General features: G+C 40.3%; 1 protein-coding gene across 1 annotated transcript in view; it reads left to right on the forward strand.

Moving 5' to 3' along the window:
* Positions 1 to 786: 786 nt before the first annotated feature.
* LOC114557378 (glutamate receptor, ionotropic, kainate 2) overlaps positions 787 to 18,199 on the forward strand; it is a 214,213-nt gene continuing 196,800 nt past the window's right edge. Inside the window, exons 1-3 of the mRNA XM_028580809.1 lie at positions 787 to 808; positions 1,766 to 1,933; positions 5,303 to 5,560. Of these exons, the coding sequence (XP_028436610.1) occupies positions 787 to 808; positions 1,766 to 1,933; positions 5,303 to 5,560 (448 nt within the window). The remainder of the gene's footprint in view (positions 809 to 1,765; positions 1,934 to 5,302; positions 5,561 to 18,199) is intronic.

The following is an 18,199-nucleotide window of genomic DNA, read 5'->3' on the forward strand; positions in this document are numbered from 1 at the left end:
TAATTACCTGTTGTGTTTTGTTAGTGGGCTTGCTAACCACTGGTCACTCTATATTCATCTGGGGTTTTACGGAGTAGGAGAGTCAATTTTAGTAACTCCAAAACTGTTTTACATTTTGTCTTTTACGGCGTCTTGCTTATGTCACGGAGTAGTGTGAGGTCCTTTGTTACCAGCAACACAAGGCGTTTCCACTGTTAAAAAAAATTAGCCTCCACAGGATGGTTTCTTCAATAATTCATTTAAAATCCAACTGGTCCCTTCTGCACAGCAATACAAAAAAATATTACTAGAAAAAAAGACTAAAAACACAACCCTCATGCAACCTCACTTGTCCTCCTTAAATAACCACATCATTAGATCTTGTGGCCAATCATGAGCTGTGGGGGGTGGTCCAGGCAATCACAGCTGCTTCTCATAATCCCAATCTAACAATTAGAAAAAAACACAGCAAATCCACAACCTCATGCAAATAATAACTATTAAAACATGCAACACATCTACCAATAAAACCAAATGAAAAATACACATTACTAAAACTCAAACTGGGTAGTTAACCAAAACATTTTACATTGGGAACAAAATTAAAAAGCTGCCTAAAGTCACGCCTAAAGTCACATTCTGACACTTATGTTAGCTACATTTAGGAATCACCTGAGTTTTTAATAGTTAGCGCTGCACGAGAGCAGTGGAGTCTCTCTCTCTCTCTCTCTCTCTCTCTAAAATGCGCATAAAAACAGGTGGTTAGAAATGCACTGTGAATTTCCAGAGGTCTAGATGCTAGTCATCATGGCTAAGCTAGGTGTTGATGGTCAGTAGAAACCTATTAATCCACAATGTTTAATTAAATACAGAAGATACATGATGTGTCTGTGGCAAGGACTAGATGGAAATGGGCTGGTACGCTAAACTAGGAGACTAATTAAGTAATTGGAAGCAGGTGTGCAGGGAGTTGTGGGGATACATTGACTGGAACAGGAGGAAAAACACTGAATGCTGTGCTACGTTTCCACGTGGCCGGCTATTTTCATAAACGTGTATATTTGGGGGAGAAATCCTTTAATCAGTCTTTCCAGAAAAACGCGATCATGCGATCGCATAATTCAATGCATAATCAGCCAAAGTCCGCATATTTATGCGGGGGCCGCATTTTTTCAAATATGCCGCACTTTCGCCGCATAAATTGCCGATTTCCGCGCAAAATATGTGGGGCTTGCATGATTTCATAATCCCCGCATTTTAGTTTAAAAAAAGTCACCTATATCTTGAAAAGAAAGATGAAAAATGTTGCGTGTTTTTCACACAAGAGCAACCATTTTCCCTTGTTGCCATGTGAACGTTATGAAGTGATGTAATTACGCAACGTGAACATCCTCGAAAAGCAGAGTTTTTCTCTTTTCCATCAAACCGCAATTTTTGCAAGTTCCCGCAATTTCATCGCATAAAATTCCATAAATATCCCGCATACTCCATCACATTTTTTAAGAAAACGTGCCGCATAATACATTTTTTTTTGCCCGCAACAATCACAAAAAAACTCCGCATTTTTATGGAAGGACTGTTTAATTTTCTGTCAAACTAATTATAAAATGTGTAAGCCAATTTCTTCTGAATAAGCCAGGTTACTGATTGAGATGCTTCTTCCTACTCTTATTTTTAGTGATGGCTTCATTTAATCATGACTACTGGCTATTGTTAAGCATCTTTTCCAATTAAAACAAGTCAACCTTGATAAATCACTAATCACGTGTGTCTCTTTCTTTGACAGGGGGGATATTTGAGTCCATTGAAAGCGGCCCGTCAGGTGCTGAGGAACTAGCCTTTAAATTTGCTTTAAACACAATCAACAGGAACAGAACCCTACTGCCAAACACCACGCTCACCTACGACATCCAAAGGATAAACATCTACGACAGCTTTGAAGCCTCTAGGAAAGGTATTTATGTGTTTGTGATTGGAAGATCTGCCTCTGGTGTTGGCATGCTCCCGGCTGCTTTGTATGTATAATATGTGCGAGTGAATGTGTGTGTGTGTGTGTGTGTGTGCCCCATATGCTATGCCATAGCTGCTTTGCATTGTAAATGTATTCCCCGTTCAAGGCTTGCGAGCTGCAGTGCCTTAGATTGTGACAATTATAATCAGGCGAGGGAGAAATGGCTGAGCACTTCAAATGTAAACAGAGGGAATTGATTGGTTCCAGGTAATGACTCAGCGGCAGTAATTCAAAGACCTGTTTGGCCCCCAGAGACAGCCAATAAAGTGCTATAATCTATCAGTTTTGTGTGTGCATCAGGCTGACATTTCAAGTCTCTTATCAATTACGGGCTATTATATCCTGTCTCAGTGATTTCGCCAACTCCCTAATATCAAATAAGGTGATTAGAGGGCACAGTCGAGTAAATACAAAGATGTGCAGTTGTTTGTATGTCCTTCGAATAATTTCATAAAAGCAAGCTCAAATTGGTCACACCTTAAGCTTCAGCTTTGTATTGATGAAAGGTAATGTAGTAGAGGTTGTGGAATCAATATCAGTAGATATATTCACAGTATATATATATATATATATATATATATATATATATATATATATATATATATACACTACCGGTCAAAAGTTTGGGGTCACTTAGAAATTTCCATTCCAGACAGAATACCAGCAGAGATCAGTTGCATTGTTTTTTTTAATCAGGGCAGCAGTTTTCAGATTACATTATGTGCTTACATAATTGCAAAATGGTTCTCGACTGTTGTAGACAGAAGTGGCTGAAGAAATGCTTGAAATTCCATGCTTTTTGGTCTAAACGTCATACCCAAATTAAAAGTGGTACAGCTCCCATATACTTTGACACTTAGGGGTGTGCCTGATATCATTGGAAAGGAAACACTCAAGTTGTGTCAGGGTGATTCTAGGCCTTACTGACACAGAGTTACAGAGGCTAGAATGGAGATTTTTTATTTCTGTCCAAGTTATAAATCTGTAAAATTATTAAAATACACTGCTGTAAACACATCTGACAGGTGACAAACAACACAGCATTAGCCACGTCTCAGCTTACTACAGAAAAAAATTCAGAAGCTAAAAGACTCAAAAATGGATTTTATATGAATTCTTTTCTACAAATATGTCTGTGCATTTTTTTATTTCTATTTGAAAAGTGCAAATAAAAAAGCCAAAAAACTACAAAATACAACACTTCTCAAATACACAAACAAACCCACATCAATCACCTTTCCAATGATATCAGGCACACCCCTGAGTGTCAAAGTATATGGGAGCTGTACCACTTTTAATTTGGGTATGACGTTTAGACCAAAAAGCATGAATTTCAAGTGTTTCTTCAGCCACTTCTTTCTACAACAGTCGAGAACCCTTTTGCAATTATGTAAGCAAATAATGTAATCTGAAAACTGCTGCCCTGGTTAAAAAAAACAATACAACTGATCTCAGCAGGTATTGTGTCTGGAATGGAGTGGAATGGAAACTTTTGACCGGTAGTATATATATATATATATATATATATATATATATATATATATATATATATATATATATATATATATACACACACACATATATATATATATATACATACATATACATATACACATATATATATATATATATATATATATATATATATATATATCAAATAAGGTGATTAGAGGGCACATAGAGGGCAATAAGGTGATTACTGTGCCCTCTAATCACCTTATTTGAGATATATATATATATATATATATATATATATATATATATATATATATATATATATATATATATATGGTAAAAAAAATATGTAGGTATCTCTTTTTGAAACCATGGGCATGAATGTACCCATGTTCAGGCTTTTTTTATTTTTTAGCCACAAGAGCATTAGTGAGATTGGCCACTAATGGCTTTAAAAAGTTTAATCTGTAACCTATGTTTCTGCTCTTATCTTGTTTTGTTTTTTAAGTATTTCAAGTAAAAGAAAAGGCTGGTGTTATTCTATTGTCAACAAAACTGTTTTGTATCAAAAATATTGAGTTTCAATAAAAAAAAAATTTTGATTATGGATTATTTCACATTATGTGAAGAAGAGGGGTTGAGGGGTGTGTTGTCAGACTGACGATGGGCAATGTATGGGCAGCATAAATTATGGATTTGAACGTTATCATTAAATCATATATAAGTCTGTACATTGTGTGTAAGGTTGAATTAATTTGAATTGCAGGCTAATAAATTAACCATTTTTTGATTAACTTCCTATATTTGGGTCGAATCTCATTCTCGTTTTCCCATTTTTAAGCAGGCCAGAGTTTGAATGAGACTATCCAATGACATGCTTCAGGGTTCGGTTAAAACTGACCAAACTGCTCAGTTGTGAAAGCAGCCCAAGCCTTATGTACCTATGTACCAGCTGGCAGGCCATCGCATAAACTAAATGCCTTGATTGTCAACAACAAGAAAGGGTGCAGGCCTTACCTAAAACCCAGTGAGCTCTTACTTACTTGTCCCCAGCAGCTTTGACTCGTTTGATTGGGTGAGTGGGTCAGCCCCGTGCTCTTCTTGTGTCACCTACTATACAGTGAGCGTTGTTGATTTCCAGTCATTTAGGTTAACAAAAAACACAGACAGAAACTAAATGAAAATACATTGCCAGACCTATCTCCACAGCGCTTCGGAGGAGGGTCTGGCTAGTCCACACAGCATCCAGGGCTGGGAGAAAAACGTGCTGTGGTTTATTGGCATTTCTTTAAACCAATCACAATTGTCTTGGGCGGCGCTAAGCGCCGGACGGAGCAAGCGCCTCTGCAAAAAAGCCTCGGGAAGGAACTTGTTTTGGTGGAACCTGTACATTCAAATGTAGTTTTAGTTGTGCAAGAGAAAACTCAGATTGGACAGATAGTCTAGCTAGCTGTCTGGATTTACCCTGCAGAGATCTGAGGAGCAGCTAACCATAATCCTCAGAAATCCACCGGAGTTTAGAATGCCAACACATAGAAAGCTGAAGGTGAGGGACATCTGGCAGAACCTCCGGCGGCACTGTAACAATCCCATAAATAAAATGTTGATATAGACTATAGTCCACCTTCTCAACAAATGGGAACCAATCAACAGAAAAAGTGAGTGAGTATTTTGGGTAGCAGGACACTGTCTGTACTATTGAGTTAATATAAACCACAGTGTATTTGTTCATGGTGATGAAGGAACATGTCACCCAGTGGAGCTCATTAATGTGTTTTTGAACAACAATGGAGTTCTATGGCATATGCTGCATCACAGTAGTAGTAAGTTAACTAGTCAAATATTCCCCCTCTCCAGCCTGTGACCAGCTTTCTCTGGGGGTGGCGGCCATCTTCGGTCCCTCTCACAGTTCCTCGGCCAATGCGGTCCAGTCCATTTGCAACGCCCTGGGGGTGCCGCACATCCAGACCAAGTGGAAGCACCAAGTATCGGACAACAGAGACATCTTCTACGTTAGCCTCTACCCAGACTTCTCTTCCCTCAGCCGGGCCATCCTGGACCTGGTCCACTTCTTCAAGTGGAAGACGGTCACTGTGGTTTATGATGACAGCACAGGTAAGAGCACTTCCTCTACTTTTACTACTGTTGTTTTATTCCATCGGTCTGCTCTGAAGTTTTCTAGCAGTTACCAGGAGATTGTCTAACTTTTAATCCTGAACAATTTTCATATTGTATACTAAATGTTTTTAGTATGGTCTCGTATTGCCAGACCTACCACACAGCATTCTGGGATAGGAGAAAAATGTGCTCTGGTTTATTGGCATTTCTTTAAAACAATCACAATCATCTTGGGTTAAGCAAAGGAAGCAATAACGGGGAGCAGTTAACCATAGTCCTCTTACATTTGTGTTTTCTCAAGATGAAAAAACAGATTATACAAGGGAAACTATTTGGGAAATAGAAAACTGAGAATTTTGCTCAGGTATAGCAGCATATTTTTACCATTTGTAGATGTTCCATCTTTATTGGAAGTCAGAGAGCTTGTGAGGCTTCAGAAGACATGCTTGCCTTGTTACTCAGGGAAGCAGGCCTTGTTCAAACCATTCTATTATTGCAGTCCAGGTCACCAGGCGACAAATACACCAGCAGGCTGGGTACATGTACCATATGCCAGGGGTCAGGGTGTGTGCCAGCCTGAAGACAGGCTGCCAGGCCTCCCAGAGCTCCAGATACAGACACACTGGGACCAGTTTGGCCGGTATCACAGCACTGCATGTTTACTGCGTTTAGCATTAAGGTCAGCTAAACTCTTGCTTTTTTCGTTTCATATGCTAGTTGGATTTGCTAGATTACAAATAAGCCAAATTATCAAGAAAATCTGCAAATAGAGATGCAGAATATTGTAGTTTATAAATTCATTCATCTTATTTTCAATGGTATTATGTTATAATTGGAAAAGAGGTCTCCAGTCACAGGGCTAAGCCACATAGGCAGACAGTGGTAGAAAGTAACTTAATACATTTACTCAAATGTTGTACTTCAATTTTAAATCCTTATTTTGATAACATTAAACATTCGGTAACACTTTTTAATTAATGGCACATGAATTATCATGAATTGATGCATGACTTCATATTACAGATATAGTCATTTCAATACTGCATTAGCATGAAGACTATGGTGGTCTTTCAATTGACCAATATGGAGAATGTGTGTGGATTTTTGCATGTTTGTGTGTGTGTGTGTGTGTGTGTGTGTGTGTGTGTGTGTGTGTGTGTGTGTGTGTGTGTGTGTGTGTGTGTCTTTGCCCTGCAGGTCTTGTAGCCAGCTGAAGGGAGGAATTGATTGTCGCTGATCCCGCCACCTCTGTTAATTAAGTTGTAAAGTGGACATAGCTGGTTCACTATGGGGTTAATAGTGGCTTGATTTTCTGTCTCGGTGATAGGAAATGAGATCCTGGCTCGACCTGCAAACGGCTTTACCTTCTCATTGCTGCCATTTACACAGATGACCTGATAGCGAGGACAAATAGCATTGATGGTGGACACTGAGGGCAAACAGAAATCTGATTTGATTGCAGTTCTTGAAGAGGTTCAGGCAGGATTTCAATTAAATTGTTTTCTTCTCTTGTTTCAGTACGAGAGCCACATTGCCTGATGTACTGAGCAAAGTCAGTGCAGCAGAACATTTATATTATCATATAATTCTCATGGGTTCTCCCCCTGACCCCCCCGCTGTTCTAAATCGTGTCTGCTTTTCGGGAATGGGATATATCACGGCGGTAGGAAACAACCTCTCTCTTTGTGCTGTTTCACCACCAAGCGGGAGCAAACAAGCAAATCAATAACCATAATGGGACTCCTCTAACGGCTCAACTTTATAATGGCAAAACTGAGATGGCAGCAGTATGTGTTATAGTCAGCCATAACATCCATACAACTACCTGGAACACTGCTGCTGCTACTGCTGCTGCTGCTGCAAAGTTTGATTAGGCCATAAGGGAGAACAGGCTTCTAGACAACAAAACACTGCGGAAAGAACTGCTTCTTTCTGCTGTTCACAGTACGGCTACATACATTTGTCAAACAACACAGTCTATGCTTTCAGCTTCTGAATTGGAAGAATTTGCTGCTTTTCGTTGTCATAGATGGTTAATAGAAACTCTTTGGGTTTTGGACTGGTCGGTGGAACGAGAAATATTCAAGACATCCCTGTGGACCATGGAAAAATGCATTTATTTACCATTTTAGAACATTTTATAGACTTAACGATTAAGCGTTTCACGCAGGGCGGGGCTGTATATTGAGGACATTCTTGAGGAGATCATGTCCTTTCTTTTAGGCAGATTTCAGTGTTTTGACCCAGTATGAGTCTGGCTAGGCCAAAAAAAAACTATTTATCAGATTTCAGCTAACTGAATTAATGAACAGTGAAGGTCGGCCACTGATGTTGGCTGATAAGGCCTGGCTCGCAGTTTGCGGACCAGTTCATTCTGAAGCAGTTGGATGGGATTAATGTCCGGACTCTGCGCAGGCTAGTCAAGTTCTTCTACACCAAAAAGGGGAAAGCATTCCTATTTGGTGCTGGCTTTGTGCGTGGGGACATGGTCGTGCTGTAACAGGAAAGTGTCAAACACAAACTGCTGACACAAAGTTGGAAGCCCTCGAAAATACCACTGCATGCTGCATTTCCATTCATTGCAAATAAGGGACATAGAACAAACCAAGAAAAACAACAAATACACAAATATTTGCCCACATGCATTTGTCTATAAAGCGTATGTTGACTATCCACCCCTCATCACACGTTTTATTTCAGATGTCTCGGCTTGAAGGTCATTACCTTAATGGTATTACATAATGGCTTTTGTTGGGACTCCTTATGTTTTTTCTTCTTCTTAACAGATTAATGAAATAGTATCGACTATATACTATATTTTGGAATAACAATTCCTATACATTACAATTTGGACATACATTACAATTTGAATAGTTTTAATTCAATGCCAGACATCATGCTAAAGATGTTGCTATTCAAAAAGCCTTAGTAGTGGGGCATAGAGTCCGGAAGGCATTCGGAAATGTCAACAGATGAGCATATCAGCGCACACAGAGCAACAAGCGCACGTTAATAAGCTGTTAAAATGTTCAATGGGTTAACCTTTCCTGATCGCTTCGTTTCCGACTGTGATCAGAAAACCAGGGGAGACTCAGTACCTCCAGGGCCCACGTTATAACATGAATAACCACTAACTCTTCTCCGGTTGCATCTACAACACGTCTGCTTCCTCTTTCTCTATCTCTCTTCTGCCCACTTACACCACACACACACACACACACACACACACACACACACACACACACAGCTCTCTTAAAAGGAGCCGCAGCACCATTTTACAACAAATGCCTTATTGCGCTGATATGACCGAGCCCGACCCAACTCCGACCATAATGTCTAAATATCTGTCCGAACCCAGCCCGGCCAGTCGGGTACCGTTGGGACCCGTCGGCCTTGGGTCGGGTATTCATGGCAGCCAGTCATGTGGGATATCTTTTGTGCAAAGCTGTAATTTTGTCCTCATTGTGGCACTAAAAGAAAAAGGCTTTAAAATGGTCCAAGACCAGAAATGATTAGTCTATATCCACGATGTTCCGCTTCCGGGACTGCTCTAGTGCCGCCGGATGTTTGCTTTCTTTGTGTTGGCATTCTAAACTCCAGTGGATTTATGAGGACTATGGTTAACTGCTCCTTAGATCTCTGCAGGGTAAATTCAGACAGCTAGCTAGACTATCTGTCCAATCGAAGTTCCTTCTCGGGGCAATTTTGTCTGGCGCTTAGATGATTGTGATTGGTTTAAAGAAATGCCAATAAACCAGAGCACGTTTTTCTCCCATCCCGGAATGCCGTGTGGACTAGCAACCCGTTCTCATTCCGAACTCGTAGAATAAGTACGTTTGGACTGTGGCTGTCAGCGTCTGATGCGACAAAAAAGGCGCCATTCAGCGTGTTTGTGTAATGCACCGGGGAGAGCCGCAGTTAGATAGGATTTAGCGAGTAGTAGGTAAGGGAGAATCACTGCGTAAGGGGGTTGGTTGGGGTGGTGGACGGGTCAAACACACACAGGACTTTCACCCGGGAGACCCGGGTTCGCGTCCTGCTTGTCACGCTTGCTAGAGTTGTTTTTTAGAGTTGCTTTTTTTTCTTTCCTCCCGCGTGTCACAGAACCGTACGCCCACCCACGACCCTTTCCCAAACCCAACCGTCCGACCAAGTACGTCAAAAGGGACGGCAATAGTGCCGACCAAGCGCGTTTACTTGAAACGCTAAATGAGACTTTTAGCGTCAATAAGAATGAGAAAGGCTCCTGACCAAACGTCCTTATTTTACGAGTTTGGTGTGAGAATGTGTTGGGACTAGCCAGACCCTCCTCTGCAGCGCTGTGGAGGAAGGTCTAGCAATGCGAGACTAAAAAATGATTAATCTCCTGGGGAGCATGAATGTGTTCAGTAAATGTAATGTTGGAACGTGTTGCAGGCATCAAAATCAAAACTATTGAATATTTGCAAGAAAAACTCTAAAGTTGATCAGTTTGAACATTCAATGTCTTTGTAGTGTATTCAATTGAATATAGGTTGAAAATGATTTGCAAATCATTGTATTCAGTTTTTATTTACATTCTACACAATGTCCCAACTTCATCGGAATTGGGGTTTGTACTAATTATGCTTTGGTATTTCTTTTGTACAAATGGAATTTTTGGCCTGGTGGTTGTGCCAGTGGAACGATCGGAGGACAACGTGATCTTTAGGAATGCTGCTGGCAGTGCAACATCATCAGTCAAAAGCAATAACAGCCGAGTCAACCCAGCCAATCACATCTCTATTCACTGTGACTCTGCTCACAGTCGTTTCTGCAGTATTTCACCCCTAGCTGTGTTTTAGCCTTGAAAATGTCTTGTGAAACTCTGACAGTAAGATAAAAAAATAAACATTTTTGCCGCATGCTTTCCTCAATTAAATAACTTACGAAATCCTGAATCAGTATCCCGCTTTCTTGATGCGGTAGAGGCTGTGGTGCTTCAAGAAAGGTCAGCTTGACGGCATGTTCACTACAAGTAATATGGATGACTGCATGGTGTAATTTTAAAGTGGTCATTTGAGAGAAGCACGAAAATGATTAAGAGCCACGTGTGACAAGCTGAGTTGGTATTTAAAAGGTGGGCATGTCTGATCTTTGTCAATCCTGGTGGGATGTTAATGGAAATTAGAAGGTTAGGAGCAGTAACAGGGACAATAGTGAGTTTTAGAGGCAAAGGTGCTAATGTTACCAGTAATAGTAGCAGTTGTACAAGGGTTTGTGTTAGTGGCATTAGTAGCTTTAGTAGTAGTAGTATTGCAGTAGTAGAAAAGGTATAATTACCAGAATAGCAGTAGTTGCAGTTGTTGCCTAGCACTACTTCAGTCAGAGACACTTAGAGCAAGAAATTGACCATTTATAGCAAATGGTTATATAGTTAGATTTGGGGAAAAAAGGCTTTGCTGTTGAGGGAGGTGGATCTAATTAGTGAATAAAAACATTTTTTACATTATCCTGAATTTATCAAGACGTCTTGGGGGATTGCGTTAACACGTCCTGTGTTTGTTTGAACCATCCCACCCCAACCTGGCCCTTTTATACTTTGGCACCTCGCGAAAAATTACTACAGCCACTAGAGTTTGCTACCTAACAAGAAACGTAGTTGACAATCATTATCAGCTGCTTGCATCATCGACCCAAATGGTCGTTTTCTGGACGAGGACTGGCTGAACAAGGAGATGCTTGATAAACTAGAAATAGATATAAATCTTGGAAAATTAAAAATATAAGCCTGTTTCTAATATAAACCTGCTTTAAAAAAAAGGTCTGGTTCTCTTCTCAGTTGAGGTTTATAAAGAATTTACAATATACTGTAACTACAGCATATATAGCCATGTGAGTGTGCCTGTCTTTTTAAAGAGAGTATATATATACACACACACACTACCACAGAGAGTTCATTCCTTCGCTTGTACTTCAGAGTGTCCCAGGACCCCTCCAGTAATCTGTTTCAATTTTGTATATATGTGTGTGTGTGTGTGTGTGTGTGTGTGTGTGTGTGTGTGTGTGTGTGTGTGTGTCTCCACACCAGCAGTCCCAGTCCCATCATACGCTCGACTACCACTCAACAGCCTGTTTAAGGAAGGGCTCACTGACTCTTCATGATTCACTATGCTAATCCCACTTTTGCAGTGCTGGAATGCTAATGGAAGCTGCAATGTTTTTATGTGTCCCTATATTATTGTCTTGTGTGTTTGTCATTTTGAGAGCATGGAAAATTGGACAGTATTGTCAAATCAGCCTATTTTTCAGCTGTTTCTAATTAGAAATGTATTTGGTCAGTAAGAAAATCAATGACATGTTCACCGGTATGAAACCAAAGGGCATATATATCTACCTCAATGAGTGACCATAGCATTGCAAGAACATTGACAGATTTTTGGCACAAACATGAATAATTACAGTAAGTCACACAACTGGCAGGATGAAGCAAGCTAAATATCCAAGAGGTCCATAGGAAACTTCAAGAGAAGACGTTGCTTTGGAGGAAAATTGCAAAGACAAATCAAATCAAATTTTTCAAGCTTCTTTGTAAATGGGGAGTCACAGCCCCCTTCATGTCAACCAAAGTTAAGGGTGGGAGAATCGAGTGTATTATTACATGGTACAAAAAAAATGACCACATTTTCATTTCAACCATTATTGAGGGCCTTTGCAATAGCAAAAGTCTTCTAGCAATGCCCCTTCTATGGATTCCAAGCAGTGTTATGTCTGCCCTTTAAACTTATCAGTCCAGACCCAACGTTGGAGTGGTTTGAGCTGCTTTTTGTGTTCGCTTTCAAACAATATCAATACTTCGGTCTTTAAAAGGCAAAATGGGCATACTAACTTCTGAAAATTCCATTAAACTGTATGTTTTCAGTTATATGATGATTGCAATGGTGACTTGAGAAACTAGCTGTTGTTGGCGACGAGCGCGCGCAATCCCGTGAAACTGCCGCGTTCGTGCTCGCCACACGCACACGCCCGCTGGCTGCAAGAGTTGAAATGTGTTGAACTTCTCCCCACGAGAGCGACACACAAATCAATGAACGAGAGACTGATTCTTGCTTGTTTGTGAGTTCCCTAAAATATAAAAAAAATGTTTTCTAAACAGTTATCAGAACATGGCCAACGGGGCTTTTGCTTGTCAGAGCATCGGCACAAGACCGGATTCATCAGGTTATCGTCCGTAACGATGACTATGCTAATTTAGCTAACTTTAGCTATCAACAATAACAGTCCGTGGGTAGGAAAGACTCGGATTACCACCGCTTGTTATAAATTGACCTGTGATTAGGGATATATGATACCACAGTCAGCTAATCTCATTCAGTTCTACGGCAGGGATACAGTAGTGCACAGAATCCCCATGGTTACCACACATTGATCACCTGGCCTTTAATCGGGGAGCGTTGTCCTTCACATGAGGAGCGTAGTGGACACGATGGATCCATGCGACTACCCAGGCGACGTGTTGCTCCCCGTGTGAAAAGCCCTTAACACTACTCAATCCTCAGTTGACAAAGACATGTCTGTTATTGCCATTGCCGTTTTTGTGAATCCAGCTAAAGCATCACAAATGTCTTCTTGTATCAGCTGAAAATTATCCCCAAGTCTTTTATTTGAACTGAAGATTACATCTTTTTCTGCAGGTTAAGAAAAATTCACGACACTCACGAAACCCTTTAATGTCATTTTACCTGTGGTCATAATAACGCACATGTAACTAAATGTTACAGTACCTTCATGAATGTGTGAAACTAAGAAACAACCCGCATTCATTAATCCACTTAAGCGTGGCATCTGGCATGGTGTGTGTCCTCACACCTAGTCAGCACTCGATGCAGATGTTGTCACCATCAACACCAAAAGGCAGCTAAAAGGAAAACTGAAGACAGATATGAGGACAATATTCTCCATTTAAACCTCTGCTCTTGGGGAATCAGGCTTTATAAGAAAATAGTTCACATTATACAACAGGATTTAAAAAAAAAAAATGCTATTATGAAATAATCTGTTACTTTTTTTAAACTTAGCACGATCATTTGAAATGTTGTTTATTCATTCTATCCCTTTCCATCAGATTTTATTCCATTCCTTTTTACAAAGTCTGTACGCATTTATTTCCCCAACAAGCATTGTTTTTCATATTCATCAAAAAAGGTATTTGCCGAGTCAATTGTCTGATTGGCTGTTTCACTCATTCAGACCAAAGAAACAGGCAATCACATAACCGTGTCTGCCCTGTTTGTTTAATTGACAGACAAAGGGCTCAATTTAAATCAACCCAGCGGTGCTTATTACAGGCAAATGCACCCTGATGTTTGGTGCGTACCTTTGGCACCCCTGGAACAGTTTGTGTGTTATAGATGGCCGTGTTAGAGGTTGTGACAATCATGGCAAGTCACATGCTCTACTTGCAACCCTTTTTAAATACAGGGCTCGTCTCTTCATGACATACTGACAGTTTGGGAATCCTCAGAGGAAACTTATTGTTGTCTGGGACATGTAGGGTTTCAATAGGAATACAGAAGCTCAAATATCTATACTATGGATATCTACTTTTAGAGATCATCACAATGATCCGTACATAACAATCTGCCCTTAAATACCACCATAATGCCAAATACAAAATTAAAGTAGAATATAAAATATGGTCTAGTCTTTCCATGTTGCATGTTACATTTGATTGAGTTACACAAGAATAATTGCCGTCAATCTGGGAAAGAAAAAGTAATCAGCTTAATCTTCATATTGCAACAAGAAAGGCCAGATCAGATCAGACTATTACTCATCATTAATAGAAGAAAACAAGAACAACCCAAGGTTTCTTTTCAGCACTGTAGCCAGGCTGACAGATAGTCACAGCTCTACTGAGCCATCTATTCCTCTAGCACTGAGTAGTGATGACTTCATGAGCTTCTTTAATGATAAAATTATAACAATTAGAGATAAAATTCATCATCTTTTGCCCTTAACTTCTAACAGTTCATCTTTAAATGCAGGACCGCTAGAAAGAACGACGAGTCCCGACATATACTTGGACTGCTTTTATCCTATAGACCTTCAACAATTAATGTTAAAGATATCCTCAGCTAAGCCGTCTACCTGTCTCTTAGACCCCATCCCAACGAGGCTACTCAAAGAAGCGCCACCGTGGTAAACACTTCATTATTAGATATGATCAACATGTCCTTACTAACAGGTTATGTACCGCAGTCATTTAAAATTGCTGTGATAAAACCTCTTCTGAAAAAAAACACCCTAGATCCTGAGGTCTTAGCAAACTATAGACCTATATCTAACCTTCCCTCTCTATCCAAGATCCTTGAGAAGGTGGTTGCTAATCAGTTATGTGATTTTCTCCATAGCAACAGTCTATTTGATGATTTTCAATCAGGATTTAGAAAGAATCATAGCACAGAGACGGCACTGGTGAAAATTACTAACGACCTTCTAACTGCTGCAGACAAAGGATCTGTCTCCATTCTTGTTCTACTAGATCTTAGTGCTGCATTTGACACTATTGACCATACCATCCTGTTACAGAGATTGGAACACTTAGTTGGCATTAAAGGAATCGCACTAAGCTGGTTTAAGTCCTATTTCTCTGAACGATCCCAATTTGTTAATGTTAATGATAAACCCTCCAAGCACGCTAAAGTTAGCCATGGCGTTCCTCAAGGCTCAGTGCTTGGACCAATCCTATTTTCCTTATATATGCTTCCTCTAGGTAATATTATTAGGAAACACTCGATTAACTATCACTGTTACGCAGACGATACCCTATTATATCTGTCAATTAAGCCAGATGAAAGTGGTCAGTTAGCAAGACTTCAAACGTGTATTGAGGATATAAAATCCTGGATGACCCACAATTTCCTGATGTTAAACTCAGACAAAACTGAAGTTATTGTGATAGGACCAACGCACCGCCGACCTTCGTTTTCGAAAGATATAGTTACTCTGGATGGTATTACCCTGGCCTCCAGCACTGCTGTCAGAAATCTAGGAGTTATTTTTGATCAGGATATATCCTTCAACGCCCACTTAAAACAAACCTCAAGAATAGCCTTTTTCCATCTTCGTAACATTGCCAAAATTAGGAATATCCTGTCTCAAAACGATGCTGAAAAACTAGTCCATGCATTCGTTACTTCTAGACTAGATTACTGCAATTCCTTATTATCAGGTTGCCCAAATAAGTCCATTAAGACTCTCCAACTGATCCAGAATGCTGCAGCACGTGTTCTGACGAGAACTAAGAGAAGAGATCATATTTCTCCTGTATTAGCTTCTCTGCATTGGCTTCCAGTGAAATATAGGATTGAATTTAAAATCCTCCTCCTGACTTACAAAGCTCTAAATGGTCAAGCACCATCATACTTAGAAGAGCTCATAGTACCTTATTGTCCCACTAGAGCACTGCGCTCCCAGAATGCGGGGCTACTTATGGTTCCTAGAGTCTCTGGAAGTAGACTGGGGGCCAGGGCCTTCAGCTATCAGGCTCCAGTATTGTGGAACCAGCTCCCAGTCTGGGTTCGAGGAGCAGACACCGTCACCACATTTAAGAGTAAACTGAAAACCCTCCTCTTTGATAAAGCTTATAGTTAGGGAACGAGGAGTTGAAGCGTCCACCTAACCCGGCCCACTGATTCTCCTCGTAGTCATCAGTTTATATACTGTATAATTAATAATCTAGCGAGAGTAGAGGGAGGCAGGCCAGTACAGCCCGACCCGGTTGGGGGGAGTTCTAGCCCGACCAGGCACCTCTCTTTAACCTGCCTCTCTTAAGTTATGCTATTACAATTCTAGACTGCCGGGGAGGCTGTCCCTCCCTAAGACACACTGAGCTGCTCTCTCATCTCTACTTGTTACTTTTGTATGCATCCTGTCCCAGAGTCCTTATGTTTCTTCTTCGCAGAGCTATGCTCTGCGATTCTCTGCATTTCCCGGGCGCATCCTGCTGCGTCCTGCTGCATCCGCAGCATCCACCCGTGCTCTGCAGCGCCACGTTACATCCCGCAACGCCCTGCTGTGATGTTCCTATGCACAGAGTAGTCAGGATCCGGTATAGGAGACTGCACTACTCAGTATGACACGATCTGCCCTGCTATGACATGAACTTCCACGATAACCTTCGAAGTCACTGTGACTTCTAATGTGACTGTTATCACCACTGTTCATCACGCCCCCAACCGGCACGTCAGACACCACCTACCAAGAGTCTGGGTCTGCCAAGGTTTCTTCCTAAAAGGGAGTTTTTTCTTGCCACTGTCGCAATAGCCACTGCTAATGCTTGCTCTTGAGGGAATTACTGTAATTGTTGGGGTTTTGGAATTTATAGAGTGTGGTCTAGACCTACTCTATCTGTAAAGTGTCTCGAGATAACTTTTGTTATGATTTGATACTATAAATAAAATTGAATTGAAATTGAATATAAACCTGGTAAAGATACACAAATACAGTAAGTTAAAAAAATTGTAATAACACTTTTATTTCTGTGAACATCACAGTAAAAATTAACCCCAACAAATACTATCACATCATGTTGCTCATTGAGACTGTCCTCCCCCGAAAAACGACCCCATAGGTCGTTTGTACAAGCAGCAATTACGACCCATTTTTACATTTATTGGTAGGCAGCACCCGCTAGTGGTCGCAGTAATTATGACGGGAGCAAAGCAGGAAGTCATGTAAAGTGGTATTTAGACCCAGGATGGAGCGGGAGGGGTGTTGGATGGGTCAAACAAACCCAGACTTTTACCAAGGAGACCGGTGTTGATGTAAAGTTTGAAATTCTTTTCAATATAAAAGCATACGACAAATCATTTTAACTTTAATTAACAAACGGACCTACGTCATATTCTGCGTCATGTTTGCAATTACGTCATGTAGGTATGCACGGAATGAATGAACGTAAGAAATGTACTACTGTTAACCCAAATCACAATCTTTTTCTAAACTGAACTTAGTAGTTATTGTGTGTGACCGTTGTGGTTAGATAAAAGGAAGGAAAATGCTTGCGTGGGTCGTATTTCCTCCTATTTCCTATGGGCAAAAGGGTAGGAATAAACGACCTACTGTATGCAGTCGTATGGTTTGGAGGAGTTGTTCATCACAGCCACATGTCTATTTGTGTTGTAATCAAAAACACAAAAAAGCCCTTTGGCCGGACTGGCGGTCCAAGAGGTTACTGTTGATTGTGTTTATTTGTATGATGATTTTTGTCATGTCTTATTCATGCATTTAATATTGATCACTTTGGGTGTCAATACATCTTACGCCCAGGCCTTAATAAAGACCTGAAAAGCATTTATTTACATTTATTGAATGTTATATAGTAAATTATTTCCAAGTGAACCTCTCAGTAAATGTGTCACATAGTCATTTTAAAGTATGTTGAAAGAAGACAGCTGAAATGCGCTTTGATTTCAGATTCTGGAAATATAAGAGATTTGTTTGCTTAAACATGGGATGAACAGTTCAGTTTATTAAGTGTGAGAGAGGATGCATGAGCAGGAGAAAAACCCACTGAGACTGCCTGCTGAGGGCCCAGTTGTTGTTTTTTTAGCTATACCCCTTTCATATGGATTTGATTTGTCTTAGGACTACATATAATAACTAAAGGTATCT

Source organism: Perca flavescens, chromosome 6 (genome assembly GCF_004354835.1).
Source record: "Perca flavescens isolate YP-PL-M2 chromosome 6, PFLA_1.0, whole genome shotgun sequence".
NCBI lineage: Eukaryota > Metazoa > Chordata > Actinopteri > Perciformes > Percidae > Perca > Perca flavescens.